Source organism: Haliotis rufescens, unplaced genomic scaffold (assembly GCF_023055435.1).
Source record: "Haliotis rufescens isolate VD_foot unplaced genomic scaffold, xgHalRufe1.0.p SCAF_3, whole genome shotgun sequence".
NCBI classification, from domain to species: domain Eukaryota; kingdom Metazoa; phylum Mollusca; class Gastropoda; order Lepetellida; family Haliotidae; genus Haliotis; species Haliotis rufescens.
In genome coordinates, this window is record NW_025964001.1 from 67458307 (window position 1) to 67474364 (window position 16058).

The 16058-nt window shown below is 41.8% G+C and overlaps 1 protein-coding gene across 2 annotated transcripts in view; it reads left to right on the top strand.

Annotated features, from left to right (window-relative positions):
- Positions 1-9668, top strand: part of LOC124151516 (protein dispatched homolog 3-like) — a 49858-nt gene extending 40190 nt beyond the window's left edge. For both annotated transcript variants that reach the window (XM_046524030.2, XM_046524031.2), the window contains exons 8-11: positions 1629-1756; positions 4284-4370; positions 5406-5576; positions 9040-9668. In XM_046524030.2, the coding sequence (XP_046379986.2) occupies positions 1629-1756; positions 4284-4370; positions 5406-5576; positions 9040-9480 (827 nt within the window). In that variant the 3' untranslated portion in view covers positions 9481-9668. The remainder of the gene's footprint in view (positions 1-1628; positions 1757-4283; positions 4371-5405; positions 5577-9039) is intronic.
- Positions 9669-16058: the final 6390 nt, after the last annotated feature.

Below are 16058 nucleotides of genomic sequence, written 5' to 3' on the forward strand. Positions count from 1 at the left end.
TGGTTATTGTTTAGGAGTACAAGGTTATTTGTTTCTATCCATTCAGAGATTAGTTTGCCATGATTATCTATTTTTTCATCTATGCTCCAGGTGGGGTGGTGAGCGTTAAAGTCTCCTAGGAATATAGTTGATTTATTGCTTATTTGCAGTAATTTGTTTAGGTCCTCAGCTTGAATTTTTTGTTCTGCCCAGTGGTATACGTTAATGATGTTTATTTTTTGGTTTTTGAGAGTTATTTGGATGCCGTTTGCTTCTAGGTTTGGTGTGTTTATTTTGATTTCTTCATAGTTAATGTCTTCTCTGATTAGTATTATTAATCCTCCTGCGGCTCTAGTGGTTTTAGGTTTGGCTCGGTCTGTTCTAACTGAGTTGTAGTTTGGTAGAGTAAATTTAGATTTTTTTGAGAATTTGGTTTCTTGGATACAGGCAATGTGCGGACCCTTATCTTGTTTAAATTTTGCACCGCCAACTCGTTGTCAGCTGATATTGTCCAAATCTTTTCATGTTTTTAATCAAGGTGCTCACGTGATTTGATGCTTTTCGCGATGTAAGACCCGTTTTCTCACAATATAGATCTTGATTATCGATCAGATCGTCCTGACTGGGCGCCACCATTTTGTGTGAAGCAAACGCAAGTGATACGAGAGGTGGAATCTCATTGGTCCATAGGAGAGGTTTAGAGGGGACATAACTGGTAATAGCCACTGGTGGCGCTACGATCGAGCCCAGTAATTCCAGCCAAGTTCGGCAAGGGTGGAAACTGGACTTTTAAAGTCATTTAACGCTCTTGCCTTGGGGAAGATACCTCGACAGAGAAGTTTGTGATCTGATGGTTGTTTTAAGGTAAATACGAGGCAAGGTGGCCACAAATGAACACGATTGTGTAGCCCATGGTTTGTTTAGCAAGTACCAATAGGTTGAAATAATTGACACTTTTATAGTATGCAATATCGAGCTGTGGCTCGAACCAAGTGCGAAATCTTGAATAGGGACCAAGATGGCTGGTGTTACCCCTAGTCTATATGTATAGAGGGTTTGTTTTTGTTATTCTATACGAATATATTATGCTATACACGCGGTTATCGAGTCCCTGAGGTGTAGGCCGGGGTTATGTCGCTGAGTGTTTCTGGTATAAAACAGAATTCATCCTCTCACTCTCCGCTCATTCAATTATTTTTTATATGACATGGGGACCTTCCTGTTAAAGGACCGCCTCCGTGGTCTAGTGGTAGAGCGTCTGCCCGGAGAGTGGAAGGTCCGGGGGTCGATGCCCGGTCGCGTCATACCAAAAGACGTTAAAAGATGGTATTTGTTGTTACCCTGCCTGGCACTCGGCATTAAGGGGATACAACAAGGACTTGTCAGCTCGGAGTCAGTATACTGTGTCTGAGGGGGGTATTCATGTTAAACTGCGGCATGGTATCTCAGTGAGCCAGCACTATAAATCGGCATCAGTCCGGACTAGTACAAGCAGCTACACATACAATCACGTGCATGCACGTCGCTATATAAGTGCAAAAATCTTGGACTTGACGTTAAACCCCATTTCACCTCACCTTAATGTACCATACTAGAATGGAAAAATGATGACGTAGTATGCTTTTGAACAGAGTTTCGTTGGTTTCTAGATCGCTACTACGGAACAAGACTGAGGTATGCCGCCATTGTTGTGCACACGACCCTACGGAATGGGAAAGTGGGCTTCGTGGATGGGATTCCTGTCGTCGATGCCTGGGAAAGTTTTGCCAGATCAGCGGTAATCAGTTCAGAAATCATGTTAATAAACTAGAAACAAGTCAGTATATTCGTATCCCAAAACAAGAAGCGGAATAGGATTTAAACGAAACAACCTACACTCAAGAATCACTGAAAGGTTAGTGATGACACCGAGTGTCCGGGAAACGGGTGAGCACGTCGCCCTGTCCTACCTGCGCAAGAATATAGTTCCCTCACAAGGACTTCAGACTGGTCATTTTCGGCACATATTTAGATTAAATTGAAATGAGTGCAAGTTCACACGGAAATTAACCTATTTTTCTTGTACTTTTTCCACATTAAAAGTGTTAACCTAGAAGTGTCATAGACAAAAATATAAAAATATCACAATTAATTAACATATTTTTCGCATTAAAACGATTTATATTTTTCACATTTACCAAGTGTTCTATTTCCCCAACAAAAACACCATGGCTTATGCCCCTTGCAATATGACGTCATTGGTGCCAATTGATAAACATTATGACGTCATCATGCTTTGTTAGAGCCGCTTCACGTGGTGTAGGTCTAGGCGTGTGATTCTAGCGTCTCAGATGCCAGCCAGCATAGTGTTATGCTGAGTCACCACTGCGCCGGAGTGTGTCGTAGGCCATGTTGTTTTACCGCAAACTGGTACTTGATATCTTTTGCGTTGAGAATAGTCAGGGACCCAGTTGAATTGGCACCAATTACGTCATAATCTAAGGGGGATAACTCAGGCCTGTTTAGCTCGAAAAACGAAGGCCTCATAACGGCATATCATTTTCACACTATTGTGAGCTTCCTACTTTCACTGTGAAAAAAATGAGTGTATATTTTCAAACACAGATACTAATTAATTCTAAAATTGCGTTTTGTTTAGAAAAAGAAAGAAAGTGATTTTTGCGTGTACACTTCCCCTTTAAGCACATCTTCCCGAGGCAAGAGAGATAACTGACTTTTAAAGTCCAGTTTCCACTTTTATAGTCAGTACTCTCTGGCCTTAAGCATACGACAGACAAGGAAAATAGCTCTTTTGGCCAGCAGGTTGTCGTAAATGACGTTGACACAAGCAGGTACGTATGGATGCAACAGATAATACAGAAAGTAGGTTGTCAACTACACCCTCATGTCATGAAGGAACTTTGGAACGTACGTTCCTAGGGTAAGAAATATTTGGAATATTTAGAAAATCAACATGACAACGTCAAAGAAAATACGTTCCACGGGTCATTCAATTAAGAGACCTATCAGATGGAGTCTTACCCTGATTGTTCACTGTTGATATATTTGCACCGTTTAACGAACTCCACATAATGAATATACTCTCCATATAATAACTATTATGGTTTAAGAAAGATGGTTTCTTCACATGTGATTAAAAAGTAAAATACGTAAAACCAACTGGAAATTTTATAGCAAGACGTTGACATCGATACTGATTGACCTAAATGTCGCTGTGGTAAAATATGCACTTGGCGCCTTGGTTAAAATAACTATACAGCGACTCACATAAGTTTGTATTCGAGCTGAAGCTTTATGCTATAAGTCTTCTGAAAATAGATGTTTTGGAAGAAATTAAACGTGTTTTTTTACCCTTTTCGCGAACACCTGGTGTCATCGCTGATTTTCAATGATTAATATTTTTGATCACTTTCGCCTTTTACGCGCATGGAATCTGTTTCGGTGGAAAACCGAGAATGATTATTTTCTGTGCTGATGTTTGGAATTTACATATCTCAACCGACATCCCCACTGACAAGTGCATGTCTCCCGGTGTGTTGCGGAAGTGGTCTTTCAAAACAAATATGCAATAACCCTATATAGCTATAATCAGATCACGAGATATAGTTATGTGGGTATTTATAAAATATTAAAATATAAACTAACAGAACGCCTTAATAATTGAGTCTTTGAAAGGCATTTAGAAGTGATGCACATAAGGAAGAGAATTTATGGATGTCACATTCTCTAGAATGAGGGCGCAATGTTTCGGAGTATATGCTTACTCCTTCATCGGGTGAAGGGATGCTATGAGGCAGAGAGCATATATATGTACATGTAAGAACAACAAAAGTAATAAGATAACAAAAGGTGGAAACTTAAAAAGGGAAGCCAACTGATGATTGGCGCTGATAGGTGGTTAGCTATAGACAATGGAAGCCAACACTTTACAGTAATTAGTGCTGATAGTTATGGACAACTGGAAGCCAGGACTATATTATCACCGATTGGTAAAGGAATGGGAATAGCAATGGGCAAATGGAAGCCATCTAGATAATAGGCACCGACAAAGATCAAAAGTCCCAAGCACTTATCATATCAAGGTAGCTAGAGGCATTAGACTTTTGTGTTTCGGTGGTACTGAATTTGGAAGTGTACTGGAAGTACTGTATATGCTTACTCCTTCATCAGATGTTCCTCATAATAAAAAATGTTTACATCCATGAATTCTCTGCCTTATATAACTGTTTAATACGGAATTTACATGTTTGCCCAACGTGAAAAAACATCAACTAACGATCTCATTGTCCGTTTCATTTATGTAGATAGCGAAGCTGCCGCCATCCCTGAGTGGAGGATTTCAGTGCACACCCGAAGGCAACAACGCTTGGCACTGGCTTCGAGTCCAAAAGGTATCATCTTGCCACATCGTGACACTTAATTAAATGGTTATACTTGGTATAGTCAAGTCAAAGTTTATTTATAGGCCTCAGACCGGATACAAAGGGTAACACGGTATACGCCCAAGCGCACAATGCGCGGCTTAACAAGACTGGAGACTTGTTTCCCCACCAATCCCGACCCACCCACCCCACTAGTTGCCTATGTGTATACATAATTCAAATATCTTCATATCTTGACCATAATGCATTCTTTCTGTCATTCATAATGTACACACACTTTGCCAATCGAAAAGTGACATTTCTGCGATAGTCTTGTATCAAATGGACAAACTTGAAAACACTAGGGTGTATATATGAGTACTGTGGCAAACACAGCGGTCTTAACTTCATATATTGTGGACACATTATTAAAACATGGTATTCGTTGATCATCCTGGGATAAAGGGTGATGATTCTAATATAAGAAAACGTGAAAATTTATGGATACCAACTTCTGGTTTAATGCATATAGTGGCGTTTCGATGTGGATTCTTGCACCGTTATCCATCTGGAGTGAGTGTTTAAGAATCTGCGTCCTAACTTCGCAATATGCAATAACCAGAAGTTGTTATCCATAAACTTGTTGGTTTTCTTATTTACACACCAACTTCTATAGAATGCCAATCAAAGAGATCAGTCGAACATTTACTACTAAAAGGAAGTGAAAGATCACCCGATTTTTTCATTTGACTCGTTGATCTGTCATGGCTTGGGGTCTTCCAGACTAACATATAGTCTCTGAAATGAACATATCGTACAGAAAAAAACAGTTGTTCAGTTATCTTAATAAAAATATAATAAAAAGGGAGCCCAGTGATTCTCTTCATTTCCTGATACTGCAGTAATCTAGACTTGCCAAACATTATAGACTTGCATGGGCTGTAGTTGATATATTTGTATCAGGGTCTGTAAGACAGACTTAGGGGTATTCCACCACACAACCTTCCATTGGGGCTGTTCTTAATTTGTTTTGATTGGTATATAACTTGGTCCATGGTGATGCAGACTCTTGCTGACTCCGCCGTCAAGGGCATCATCATCGGCATCTGTCTCGCCTTCGTCATCCTCACCTTCGCAACACAGAACGTCGTCCTCGGGTTCCTCGCCACCGCCACCATCAGCTGTGTGACCGTCACCATCGTCGGCATCATCCCACTGGCGGGCTGGAAACTGGGGGTGAGACGGAAACACGTCATATATGGCACTTAGACTTGCACTCAATCATTGGTAGGGTCATTGGCGAGACAGAAACACGTCATATATGACTCTTAGAGCTGCGCTCAATCATTGGTAGGGTCATTAGCGAGACAGAAACACGTCATATGTGGAACTTAGACTTGCGCTCAATCATTGGTAGGGTCATTAGCGAGACAGAAACACGTCATATATGACACTTAGACTTGCACTCAATCATTGGTAGGGTCATTAGCGAGACAGAAACACGTCATATATGACACTTAGACTTGCACTCAATCATTGGTAGGGTCATTAGCGAGACAGAAACACGTCATATGTGGAACTTAGACTTGCGCTCAATCATTGGTAGGGTCATTGGCGAGACATAAACACGTCATATATGACACTTAGACTTGCACTCAATCATTGGTAGGGTCATTGGCGAGACAGAAACACGTCATATATGACACTTAGACTTGCACTCAATCATTGGTAGGGTCATTAGCGAGACAGAAACACGTCATATATGACACTTAGACTTGCACTCCATCATTGGTAGGGTCATTGGCGAGACAGAAACACGTCATATATGACACTTAGAGCTGCGCTCAATCATTGGTAGGGTCATTAGCGAGACAGAAACACGTCATATGTGGAACTTAGACTTGCACTCAATCATTGGTAGGGTCATTAGCGAGACAGAAACACGTCATATGTGGAACTTAGACTTGCACTCAATCATTGGTAGGGTCATTGGCGAGACAGAAACACGTCATATATGACACTTTGAGCTGCGCTCAATCATTGGTAGGGTCATTAGCGAGACAGAAACACGTCATATGTGGAACTTAGACTTGCGCTTAATCATTGGTAGGGTCATTGGCGAGACAGAAACACGTCATATATGACACTTAGACTTGCACTCAATCATTGGTAGGGTCATTGGCGAGACAGAAACACGTCATATATGACACTTAGACTTGCGCTCAATCATTGGTAGGGTCATTAGCGAGACAGAAACACGTCATATATGACACTTAGAGCTGCGCTCAATCATTGGTAGGGTCATTAGCGAGACAGAAACACGTCATATATGGCACTGAGAGCTGCGCTCAATCATTGGTAGGGTCATTAGCGAGACAGAAACACGTCATATATGACACTCAGAGCTGCGCTCAATTATTGGTAGGGTCATTGGCGAGACAGAAACACGTCATAAATGACACTTAGACTTGCGCTCAATCATTGGTAGAGACACTAGCGAGACAGAAACACGTCATATATGACACTTAGACTTGCGCTCAATCATTGGTAGGGTCATGAGCGAGACAGAAACACGTCATATATGACACTTAGACATGCATTCAATCATTGGTAGGGTCATTAGCGAGACAGAAACACGTCATATATGACACTAAGACATGCATTCAATCATTGGTAGGGTCATTAGCGAGACAGAAACACGTCATATATGACACTTAGACATGCATTCAATCATTGGTAGGGTCATTAGCGAGACAGAAACACGTCATATGTGGAACTTAGACTTGCACTCAATCATTGGTAGGGTCATTGGCGAAACAGAAACACGTCATATATGACACTTAGACTTGCGCTCAATCATTGGTAGGGTCATGAGCGAGACAGAAACACGTCATATATGACACTTAGACTTGCGCTCAATCATTGGTAGGGTCAATAGCGAGACAGAAACACGTCATATATGACACTTAGACTTGCGCTCAATCATTGGTAGAGACATTAGCGAGACATAAACACGTCATATATGACACATAGAGCTGCGCTCAATCATTGGTAGAGACATTAGCGAGACAGAAACACGTCATATATGACACTTAGAGCTGCGCTCAATCATTGGTAGGGTCATTAGCGAGACAGAAACACGTCATATATGACACTAAGACATGCATTCAATCATTGGTAGGGTCATTAGCGAGACAGAAACACGTCATATATGACACTTAGACATGCATTCAATCATTGGTAGGGTCATTAGCGAGACAGAAACACGTCATATATGACACTTAGACATGCGCTCAATCATTGGTAGCGACAGTAGTGGGATGGAAACACGTCATAAATGACACTTAGACTTGCGCTCAATCATTGGTAGGGTCATTAGCGAGACAGAAACACGTCATATATGACACTTAGACTTGCGCTTAATCATTGGTAGGGACATTAGCGAGACAGAAACACGTCATATATGACACTTAGAGCTGCGCTCAATCATTGGTAGGGTCATTAGCGAGACAGAAACACGTCATATATGACACTAAGACATGCATTCAATCATTGGTAGGGTCATTAGCGAGACAGAAACACGTCATATATGACACTTAGACATGCGCTCAATCATTGGTAGCGACAGTAGTGGGATGGAAACACGTCATATATGACACTTAGACATGCATTCAATCATTGGTAGGTTCATTAGCGAGACAAACACGTCATATATGACATTTAGTCTTGCGCTCAATCATTGGTAGGGACATTAGCAAGACAAACACGTCATATATGTGGCTTAGACATGCGCTCAATCATTGGTAGGGACATTAGCGGGATTGAAACACGTCATATGTGACACTAAGACTTGCGATCAATCAAAACAATTAACGCATCAGTCACAAAATGATGCGTGAGAGGTGACTAACGGGACCGGGTGGTCAGGATCGCTGACTTGGTTGATACATGTCATCGTTTCCCAATTGCGTGGATCAATGATGTCAATCACGGGATTGTCTGGTCCAGACTCGATTATTTATAAACTGCCGTCATATAGCTGGAATATTGCTGAGTTCGGCGTTAATCAACAAACAAACACTGTGCACAAAACACCTTTCTTGTCAGCATTATAACAGTACAATTAAAATGTTATGAACGACGCACACAACTTACAGAACGACGGCAGGGGATATCTGGCCACAAGGTTGCGATAGAAGAAAGGCTTAGGTGCTTGATCTTTCTCGTCAGTGCTGTCATCTTTGTCGTCATCGTAGTTGGGTGTCCACATAAATCCGTTATGGAAGGTGCCATCGATGCTCATGATGTCAATCACTCGAATATTTACAGACCGCCGTCATATAGGTTAAATATTGCTGAGTGCGGCGTGATTCGCTCACCATTTGGGAAACACATGATATCCTCACTATTTGGAATTTGTTCATAAACAAATACGTATGATACATTTGAGATCCTACAATGAACGATTCTTGATAATGGAAATGTTTCGGTACATTAGTTTTGTGCCACAGTGCCACCAATAAGCAGCTGGAGTGAGTGGATTACAGCAAAACTCAAGCTTTACCCGGCGGCTAATAAACCTTCAACGTGGCTTTTGCGATGATAGTGTCTGAGGCATTTCTGGTGTCCTTCGCCGTGATATTGCTGGAATATTGCGAAAAGCGGCATAAAACAATACTCACTCACTGATTCTTTTCAGGTACTGGAGTCCCTGAATCTCTCGCTGGTTGTGGGACTTGCCGTTGACTACGTCGTCCACCTGGCGGAAGGATACCATCTGTCACGTCACGAACACAGACTCGGCCGACTACGCGATATGTTGGAAACCGTAGGAATATCCGTCCTCTCTGGAGCATGCACTACTTTGGGAGCCTCCCTATTCATGTTATTTGCGGTCATTTTGTTCTTTATGCAATTTGGTATTTTCATGTTCTGCACCATTGGGTTCTCTCTGTTCTATTCGCTGCTTCTGTTCGCCCCGTTGTTGGCTATCTGTGGCCCCCAGGGGAACTTTGGCTCCCTTTCCCCCGTGTATGCGTGGATCAAGGACCGATTTAGGGGCAAGAAGAAAACCGACGTCGACTGCAACAAATGCTCAGGTCAAGGTTTTCATCCTTTGGAAGGAATGGAGAAGTTCTGATCAGAATATATACTTAAATTATACGTATTTATGGTGGGCAGATGAAGCCACGGTTTAATTCCCGGTAAAGGTATGATGAAACGTTGATATTCAGTAAACGAAAATAACCCCATTCAAATTGAAAAAATAGGGGCGTGTCGACATTGTACGTTTCCTTGATATGAACGTATATTCCTCTAATTGGCAGACTGAAAGATGCTTGTTTACCAAAGTGGGCTTACATTTAAAGGCCCGGGTCAATGCGAGTGAAATTTGATTCAGGTTGTTCAAACAGTTCACGATCAGTCAATGGCGCAGTTTCTCAAAAGGGAGCAGCGTCCAGACGCAAAAATGAGATCCAGGCTGGAGAGCAGTCGTTGTCAAATGAGGAAATAATCTTTGTGTGTTTTCAGATTTACGGGTGCTATTGAGTATTCAAAACCCGGCAGTTTCTTTTGGTACCAGATTATTGCATGTCTGAAAATGTTTTCAACAATGTGAAATGGCGAAGTATTCAGTAATGTTACGTAGCACCTTCTCTTTACGTTAAATTTCGAAGTTGGGACAGGCGTGACGTCACTCTGAATGATATGACGTCATGATACAATGGATGAGGTCACAAATAAACCCGCATAAATATCGATCATCCTTAGTATAAAATTGATGAGGTACCCAAATTTTTACCCACCTGTTTCCTGATATGTTGGTATTTTAACCTGATTCAAAAGATTCCGGTAAATCATTTAAAACTAATGAAAATTAGTGTACCCGCTTGCGTCTGCTTGCTACTCCCTTTCCAGACAGCCATTGTTGTTTGCAAAACTTAGCATTGTAAGAAAGGCGTTATGTTTTTAATGACAAATCAGCGACTGTTTAAGATACATTGACTTGGCACGTTGTGCTTTTTAATTGGAATCTATCGATATTCGAGTTTTTTGTCGCACAAGCTTTTCCGAAGGTAACTGTCGGTAAGTGAATTTCGCGATCGGCTGATACACACTTATTTTATCTAACAGTTGTAATATACGCAATCGTTTTATCTAACAGTTGTAATATACGCAATCGTTTTATCTAACAGTTGTAATATACGCAATCGTTTTATCTAGTATGTGTAACATACGCATTAGTATTATTTCAATAGCGTATTTTTGTTTCGTATTTGATACGCTAGGATGTGATTTGTCTGCGTATTTCAGTCTGTTTAATACGTATTTGACTCATATACGCAGCTTATCTCGAGCTCCGTTCAAAGGCATGGAAACAAAAAATGAAGAGAATAACTCATTAACAACCAACTCCCTCACGTTCTCTGACAATGACGACACGAGTACATGTCCCGTCCCAAGGGTAAAGCCCGTCGTGGCTTAAAGTTGTCACCCGATGCACTTGTAGGTGCTTCCTCTGTGAGGCACCTATAATGGCTGTTCAAATATGTCTATAGTTTATATGATTGTTATTGTTATATAGTTATTATTGTACAGTATTTACTGTTGATGTTTCTATTTCTACAACATGTTCAATGCTACATGTGATTTTATTTGAAAACATGGTGATTGATAACTGATTCTCAAACTAAAGTAAAACAACAATTGCCTTAAATACTTGTCCACATAATTCTGCTTAGAAATGGTCGCCAATCACCCCCGCTTCATATATACAATGCACAATGTTTTTGAGGGGAAATCATTTAACTAATTTCATTGTACATGCACTTTATATATAACTGACTGTCCATTTCCTAATTTCTTAATTCATCGCCAAGCCCAGCTATATGACGGCGGCCTCTATATAATCCAATCTGGCAAAGAAAATCCAGTGATTAATATTGTGAGCAACGCTCCACACAGCGTTGCGTTGCACGTCAAGCATAACTTGCTGAGATAATTCTGAACCGGAATCCCAACGTGGTTAAACATAGTCAAAACAGCAGTTAGGAAAAAAACATATATTTTTGTTGAAAACTTAATATGGATTTATGTGACAATATGTAATATAATTATGTTCATGATCTGTGTTCATGTACGTACCAAAGGGGGCACGGGTGGCCCAGTCGACTAAAGCGCCGCGATTTGCTGTGCAGAGTTGCGTCCCTTGGGTACGCCAGATTGTGGCGTCCTCCGGGCGGACGCTCTATCCAATAGAAAACGGAGGCGGTGCCAGCAGCTAGGCATCTGACACGAGTTCATGGATACACTTTGAAGAACCTATTGTTCTGTTCAAGTGACAAGAGGTGGAACGGTGTAAGGCGCCGCGATTCGCTGTGCAGAGATGCGTCCCTTGGGCACCCCGGAAACCTATGATTGTGGGTTCCAATCCCGGTTCGCCCCGATTATGTTTCTAGGTTTGTCAGCACCATATCCTTGCTCGTGGGTTTCACCGAAGTGGTAAACGTGTGAGACCTGCATCACTTCGGGCTTTCCTCCCACATTAAGCTGACACGCCGTGATATAACTGGAATACTGTTAAAAGCGGCGTTGAATCCAACTCGCTCACTCACGTACAAAGATGGATGTTAATGTACAATTATTCCTTGGTGTGCTATTTTAAGCCATGTTTGTAGTCATACAATTTTTGAAGTCATTCAATACGGGGATAGTCCCATGTTTTAACTTTCATAGCGTGAAACACTTGATGATCCGTCCAACAGTTAGTGGTTTTAACATGGCAGTTTTCATATCATACCCCTTATCAACCCGAGAGGGACCGCCTCCGTGGTCTTGTGGTAGAGCGTCCGCCCGGAGAGCGGAAGGTCCGGGGTTCGATCCCCGGCCGCGTCATACAAAAAGACGTTAAAGGATTGTACTTGTTGTTACCCTGTCTGGCGCTCGGCTTTAAGGGGCTAAAACAAGGACTGGTCGGCTCGGAGTCAGTATACTGTGTCTGAGTGGGGTATTCATGTTAAACTGCGGCATGGTATCTCCGTGAGCTAGCACTATAAATCGGCATCAGTCCGGACTAGTACAAGCAGCTTCACACACATACATACACGTGCATGCACGTCGCTATATAAGTGCAATAATCTTGGACGCGACGTTAAACCCAATTTCACCTCACCTCAACCCGAGAGGTCGAGGGGTGATGTGGGGTATCCTATGAAAACTGCCGTATGATAACCTTTTTATCATTTACCATAACATCAAACTGTAAAATGTATCTATTTGGAAGTGAATGCAAACCATGTTTACCTTGTTTGGAAGTCATTGTCACGGGAAGGCTGGCCGAACAGGTGAGCAGACGACGCACTAAGGGACGTAACTCTAATTTCTTACCACAGGGCTGATATCGATCGCCCATTCAAAAACAAGCCATATCATCCCGACATGGATGTAGTACGGGTTTGGTTATTACGCCCCATGCGATATGACCGTATCCATGTTAGCTTTATCGCACATGCAGAATGTCTCATATCATTGATATGTAGGTATATGATTATTTCGTTATATCAATTGAAGTGATGTGACGTCACAATACAAACAATACGAATGTATAATACAATTACGTCATCTGAACAATAGGTTGTGTTTCTCTGGATGGTCCGTAATTCCTCGTTGGTCGTTGGTTATTATCCCCCGCCACGAAATGGAAGGGGGATATAGGAATGGGTGCTGTCCGTCCGTCCGTCCGTCCGTCCGTCACGTGACGTTTCCGGATCAGAACTGAAAAACCCTGAGAGATATCTTAACCAAACTTGGCACATAGATAGGTCTCGTGGTGAACTCCAGCCTTTTGAAAGTTTGGGATTTTTGAAAAAAAATTTTTTCGAGTTTCCATGGCAACGACTTTGACTTAGACCGGAAATGTCATATTGGCGAGGATATGAGTACACCATGCGTGTTCAGTCTAAAATTAACAGCATCAAACCCCATTTAACAGTCCGTGCCTTACCAATGTGTATCTGTATGAAGATAAATCAATCCACGCCACATACATTTTTAATGATTGATTCTTTTGATAAAAAGGATAATCCCGTTTATTTGAAATACCTTTAAGGTAAATGATTGAGACACCAGTTTTGAAAGGATTCTTGATTTAAATGAAGTTAACAAATCCATTCACGAATACATTTTAAGCACCACCGTCCTGTTGTTGTTTGCGGATTATTTTTAAATTGTGATAACTATTACATGCTTGTTTTAACATTTCCATATGTGTACAGATTTGATGTTTGCTATTAGTTATTTTCAAAACATTCCAGTATTTGTTTACACAGTATTTGTTGATCATAAGTATATTAATCTGTAGCACTGACCCAGCGCCAGACAGGGTAACAACAAGTACCATTTTTTAACGTCTACTGGTATGACGCAGCCGGGGATCGAACCCCCGACCTTCAGCCTTCCGCTGTCTCTGCCACCCGCTAGACCACGGAGGCGGTCGCTTACCGATAACATCGACAAAAAATTGCATAATGTGGTGTGGGTGTGGGTGTGCCGGGGGTGTCTGTGTCAGGTATGATCAAGTACAATGGGGGCTAAACGTTGAAGGTCTATTTATATATCTACATATATAGCGACGTGGGTCAGCCAGTATTCCAGCTATATCTTGACGGCCAGTAAATGATCACATCGGGGCAATACAATCAAAAGAAAATGATCATTTGAATTACATTTGGAGCGATATGCAATGCGCAATACCTGTCACTGCTTATGTATATTTTTATAACTTAATGTCACTCTCTGAGATTCTGTGATTCTGTGATTATTTCGCAATATATGTACTGATTATGATCAAGCGCAATCTGTGATATATCTGTTTTTTATTTTGTTCAATTAAATATTTTGAGAGAAAATTGGTTATGCATGCAATTGGTCGTTTTGAATCTCAATTTGGATGTAATGAAAAAAATGTATTGCACCTTTATTAGTTGTTAGCTCGTGCAGACTACAGGGCCATGTCAGCGGGGATCATGGCACACCAACAGTAATACAGAAATATCATGGGTTTTTTTATTCATGTAATGGGGTTGAAAAAAAATAATAAGCACACTTTTTGTACCAGAAAATCAAGTTTGGTCTTGTTCTGTAAAATCATGGTTTCGTTTGTTCACGATGACATTGTGACCTGCAGACTTCAATGAGCAAAGGTTTTATCCCCCTTTAACCGTTATGTTTGGTTTGTGAATTTAAATAAACTATACAAATACTCTGTGTCGTGATTATCTGTTGAAATACGACGCTTCAGCACTCGTTTGTGACGGTCTCAGTGAGAGGGTGGGATCTACCACGGCGTGTAAGTTGGATGTTGTTTGTTTGTTTGTTTGTTGTTTAATGCCGCACTCAGCAATATTCCAGCTGGATGACGGCGCTCTGTAAAATAATCGAGTCTGGACCAGACAATCCAGTGACTGACATCATGAAGATCGATCATGGGCTACGATGACATACGATACACCAACCAAGTCAGCGAGCCTGACCACCCGATCCCGTTAGTCGCCCTTTACGGCAAGCATGGGTTGCTGAAGACCTATTCTGACCCGGATCTTCACGGGTGCCGGAGGTTGGAGGAAATATGAACGTATAGCGCCGAGTTCAAGTCTCACATTATTATTACCTCAGTCAATGGATCAGTGTACTCTAAATTTTCGTTCTCAGCTCCCCGGGGAGTATACAACCCAAACCAAAGTGCCATAAGTCGTAAAAGTCTTTTGCAGACCAGGGCCCCGTTCCTCAAAGCGATCTTAGCACTAAGGTGATCGTAAGTCCCATACTTTAGCATAGTCTTGCGATCATCGTAGCGCTAAGATCGCTTTGAGGAACGGGGCCCTGGAATCATAGGGGAGATTTGAACCTGAACCTGAACGACAGCTGATGATCCGCTTAAAGGCTTCTGTGCAGGGCCTCTGAGCTACTGGTGAATGAGGATTTCCCGTTAAATAGCAGTGACATACTGTGTTTTAAATGTAGATAAACAAACTGTGTTTTTTCTAATGTATACTATGATGCCAAACAAAAAAGATGGTTAAATCAGAGGTGGTTAGTGTGCTTTGAAACCTCTGAATTATGAATAAGACTCGGTAATTCTCCTTCTTCATGGTAGGGTGAATTTGAAACCGCATGGGACTACTAATGGCACAACGAATGACATGTTTACCATGTTAACAACCCAGCTGTATCTCGACTAGGACACAGACGATTGGGTTGTTAATTATTGTAACAGCTGTATCTTGTCACTTGAGTGAGTGAGTGAGTGAGTTGGGTTTAACGCCGCTTTTAACAGTATTCCAGTTATATCGCGGCGTGTCAGCTTAACGTGGGAGGAAAGCCCGAAGTGAGGCAGGTCTCAGACGTCTACCACTTCGGTGAAACCCACGAGCACGGGTATGGTGCTGACAAACCTAGAAACATAATCGGGGCGAACCGGGATTGGAACCCACAATCATAGGTTTCCGGGGTGCCCAAGGGACGCATCTCTGCACAGCGAATCGCGGCGCCTTACACCGTTCCACCTCTTGTCACTTGAACAGAACAATAGGTTCTTCAAAGTGTATCCATGAACTCGTGTCAGATGCCTAGCTGCTGGCACCGCCTCCGTTTTCTATTGGATAGAGCGTCCGCCCGGAGAGCGGAAGGTCCGTTTCGATCAGACAAAGAGTCGTTAAA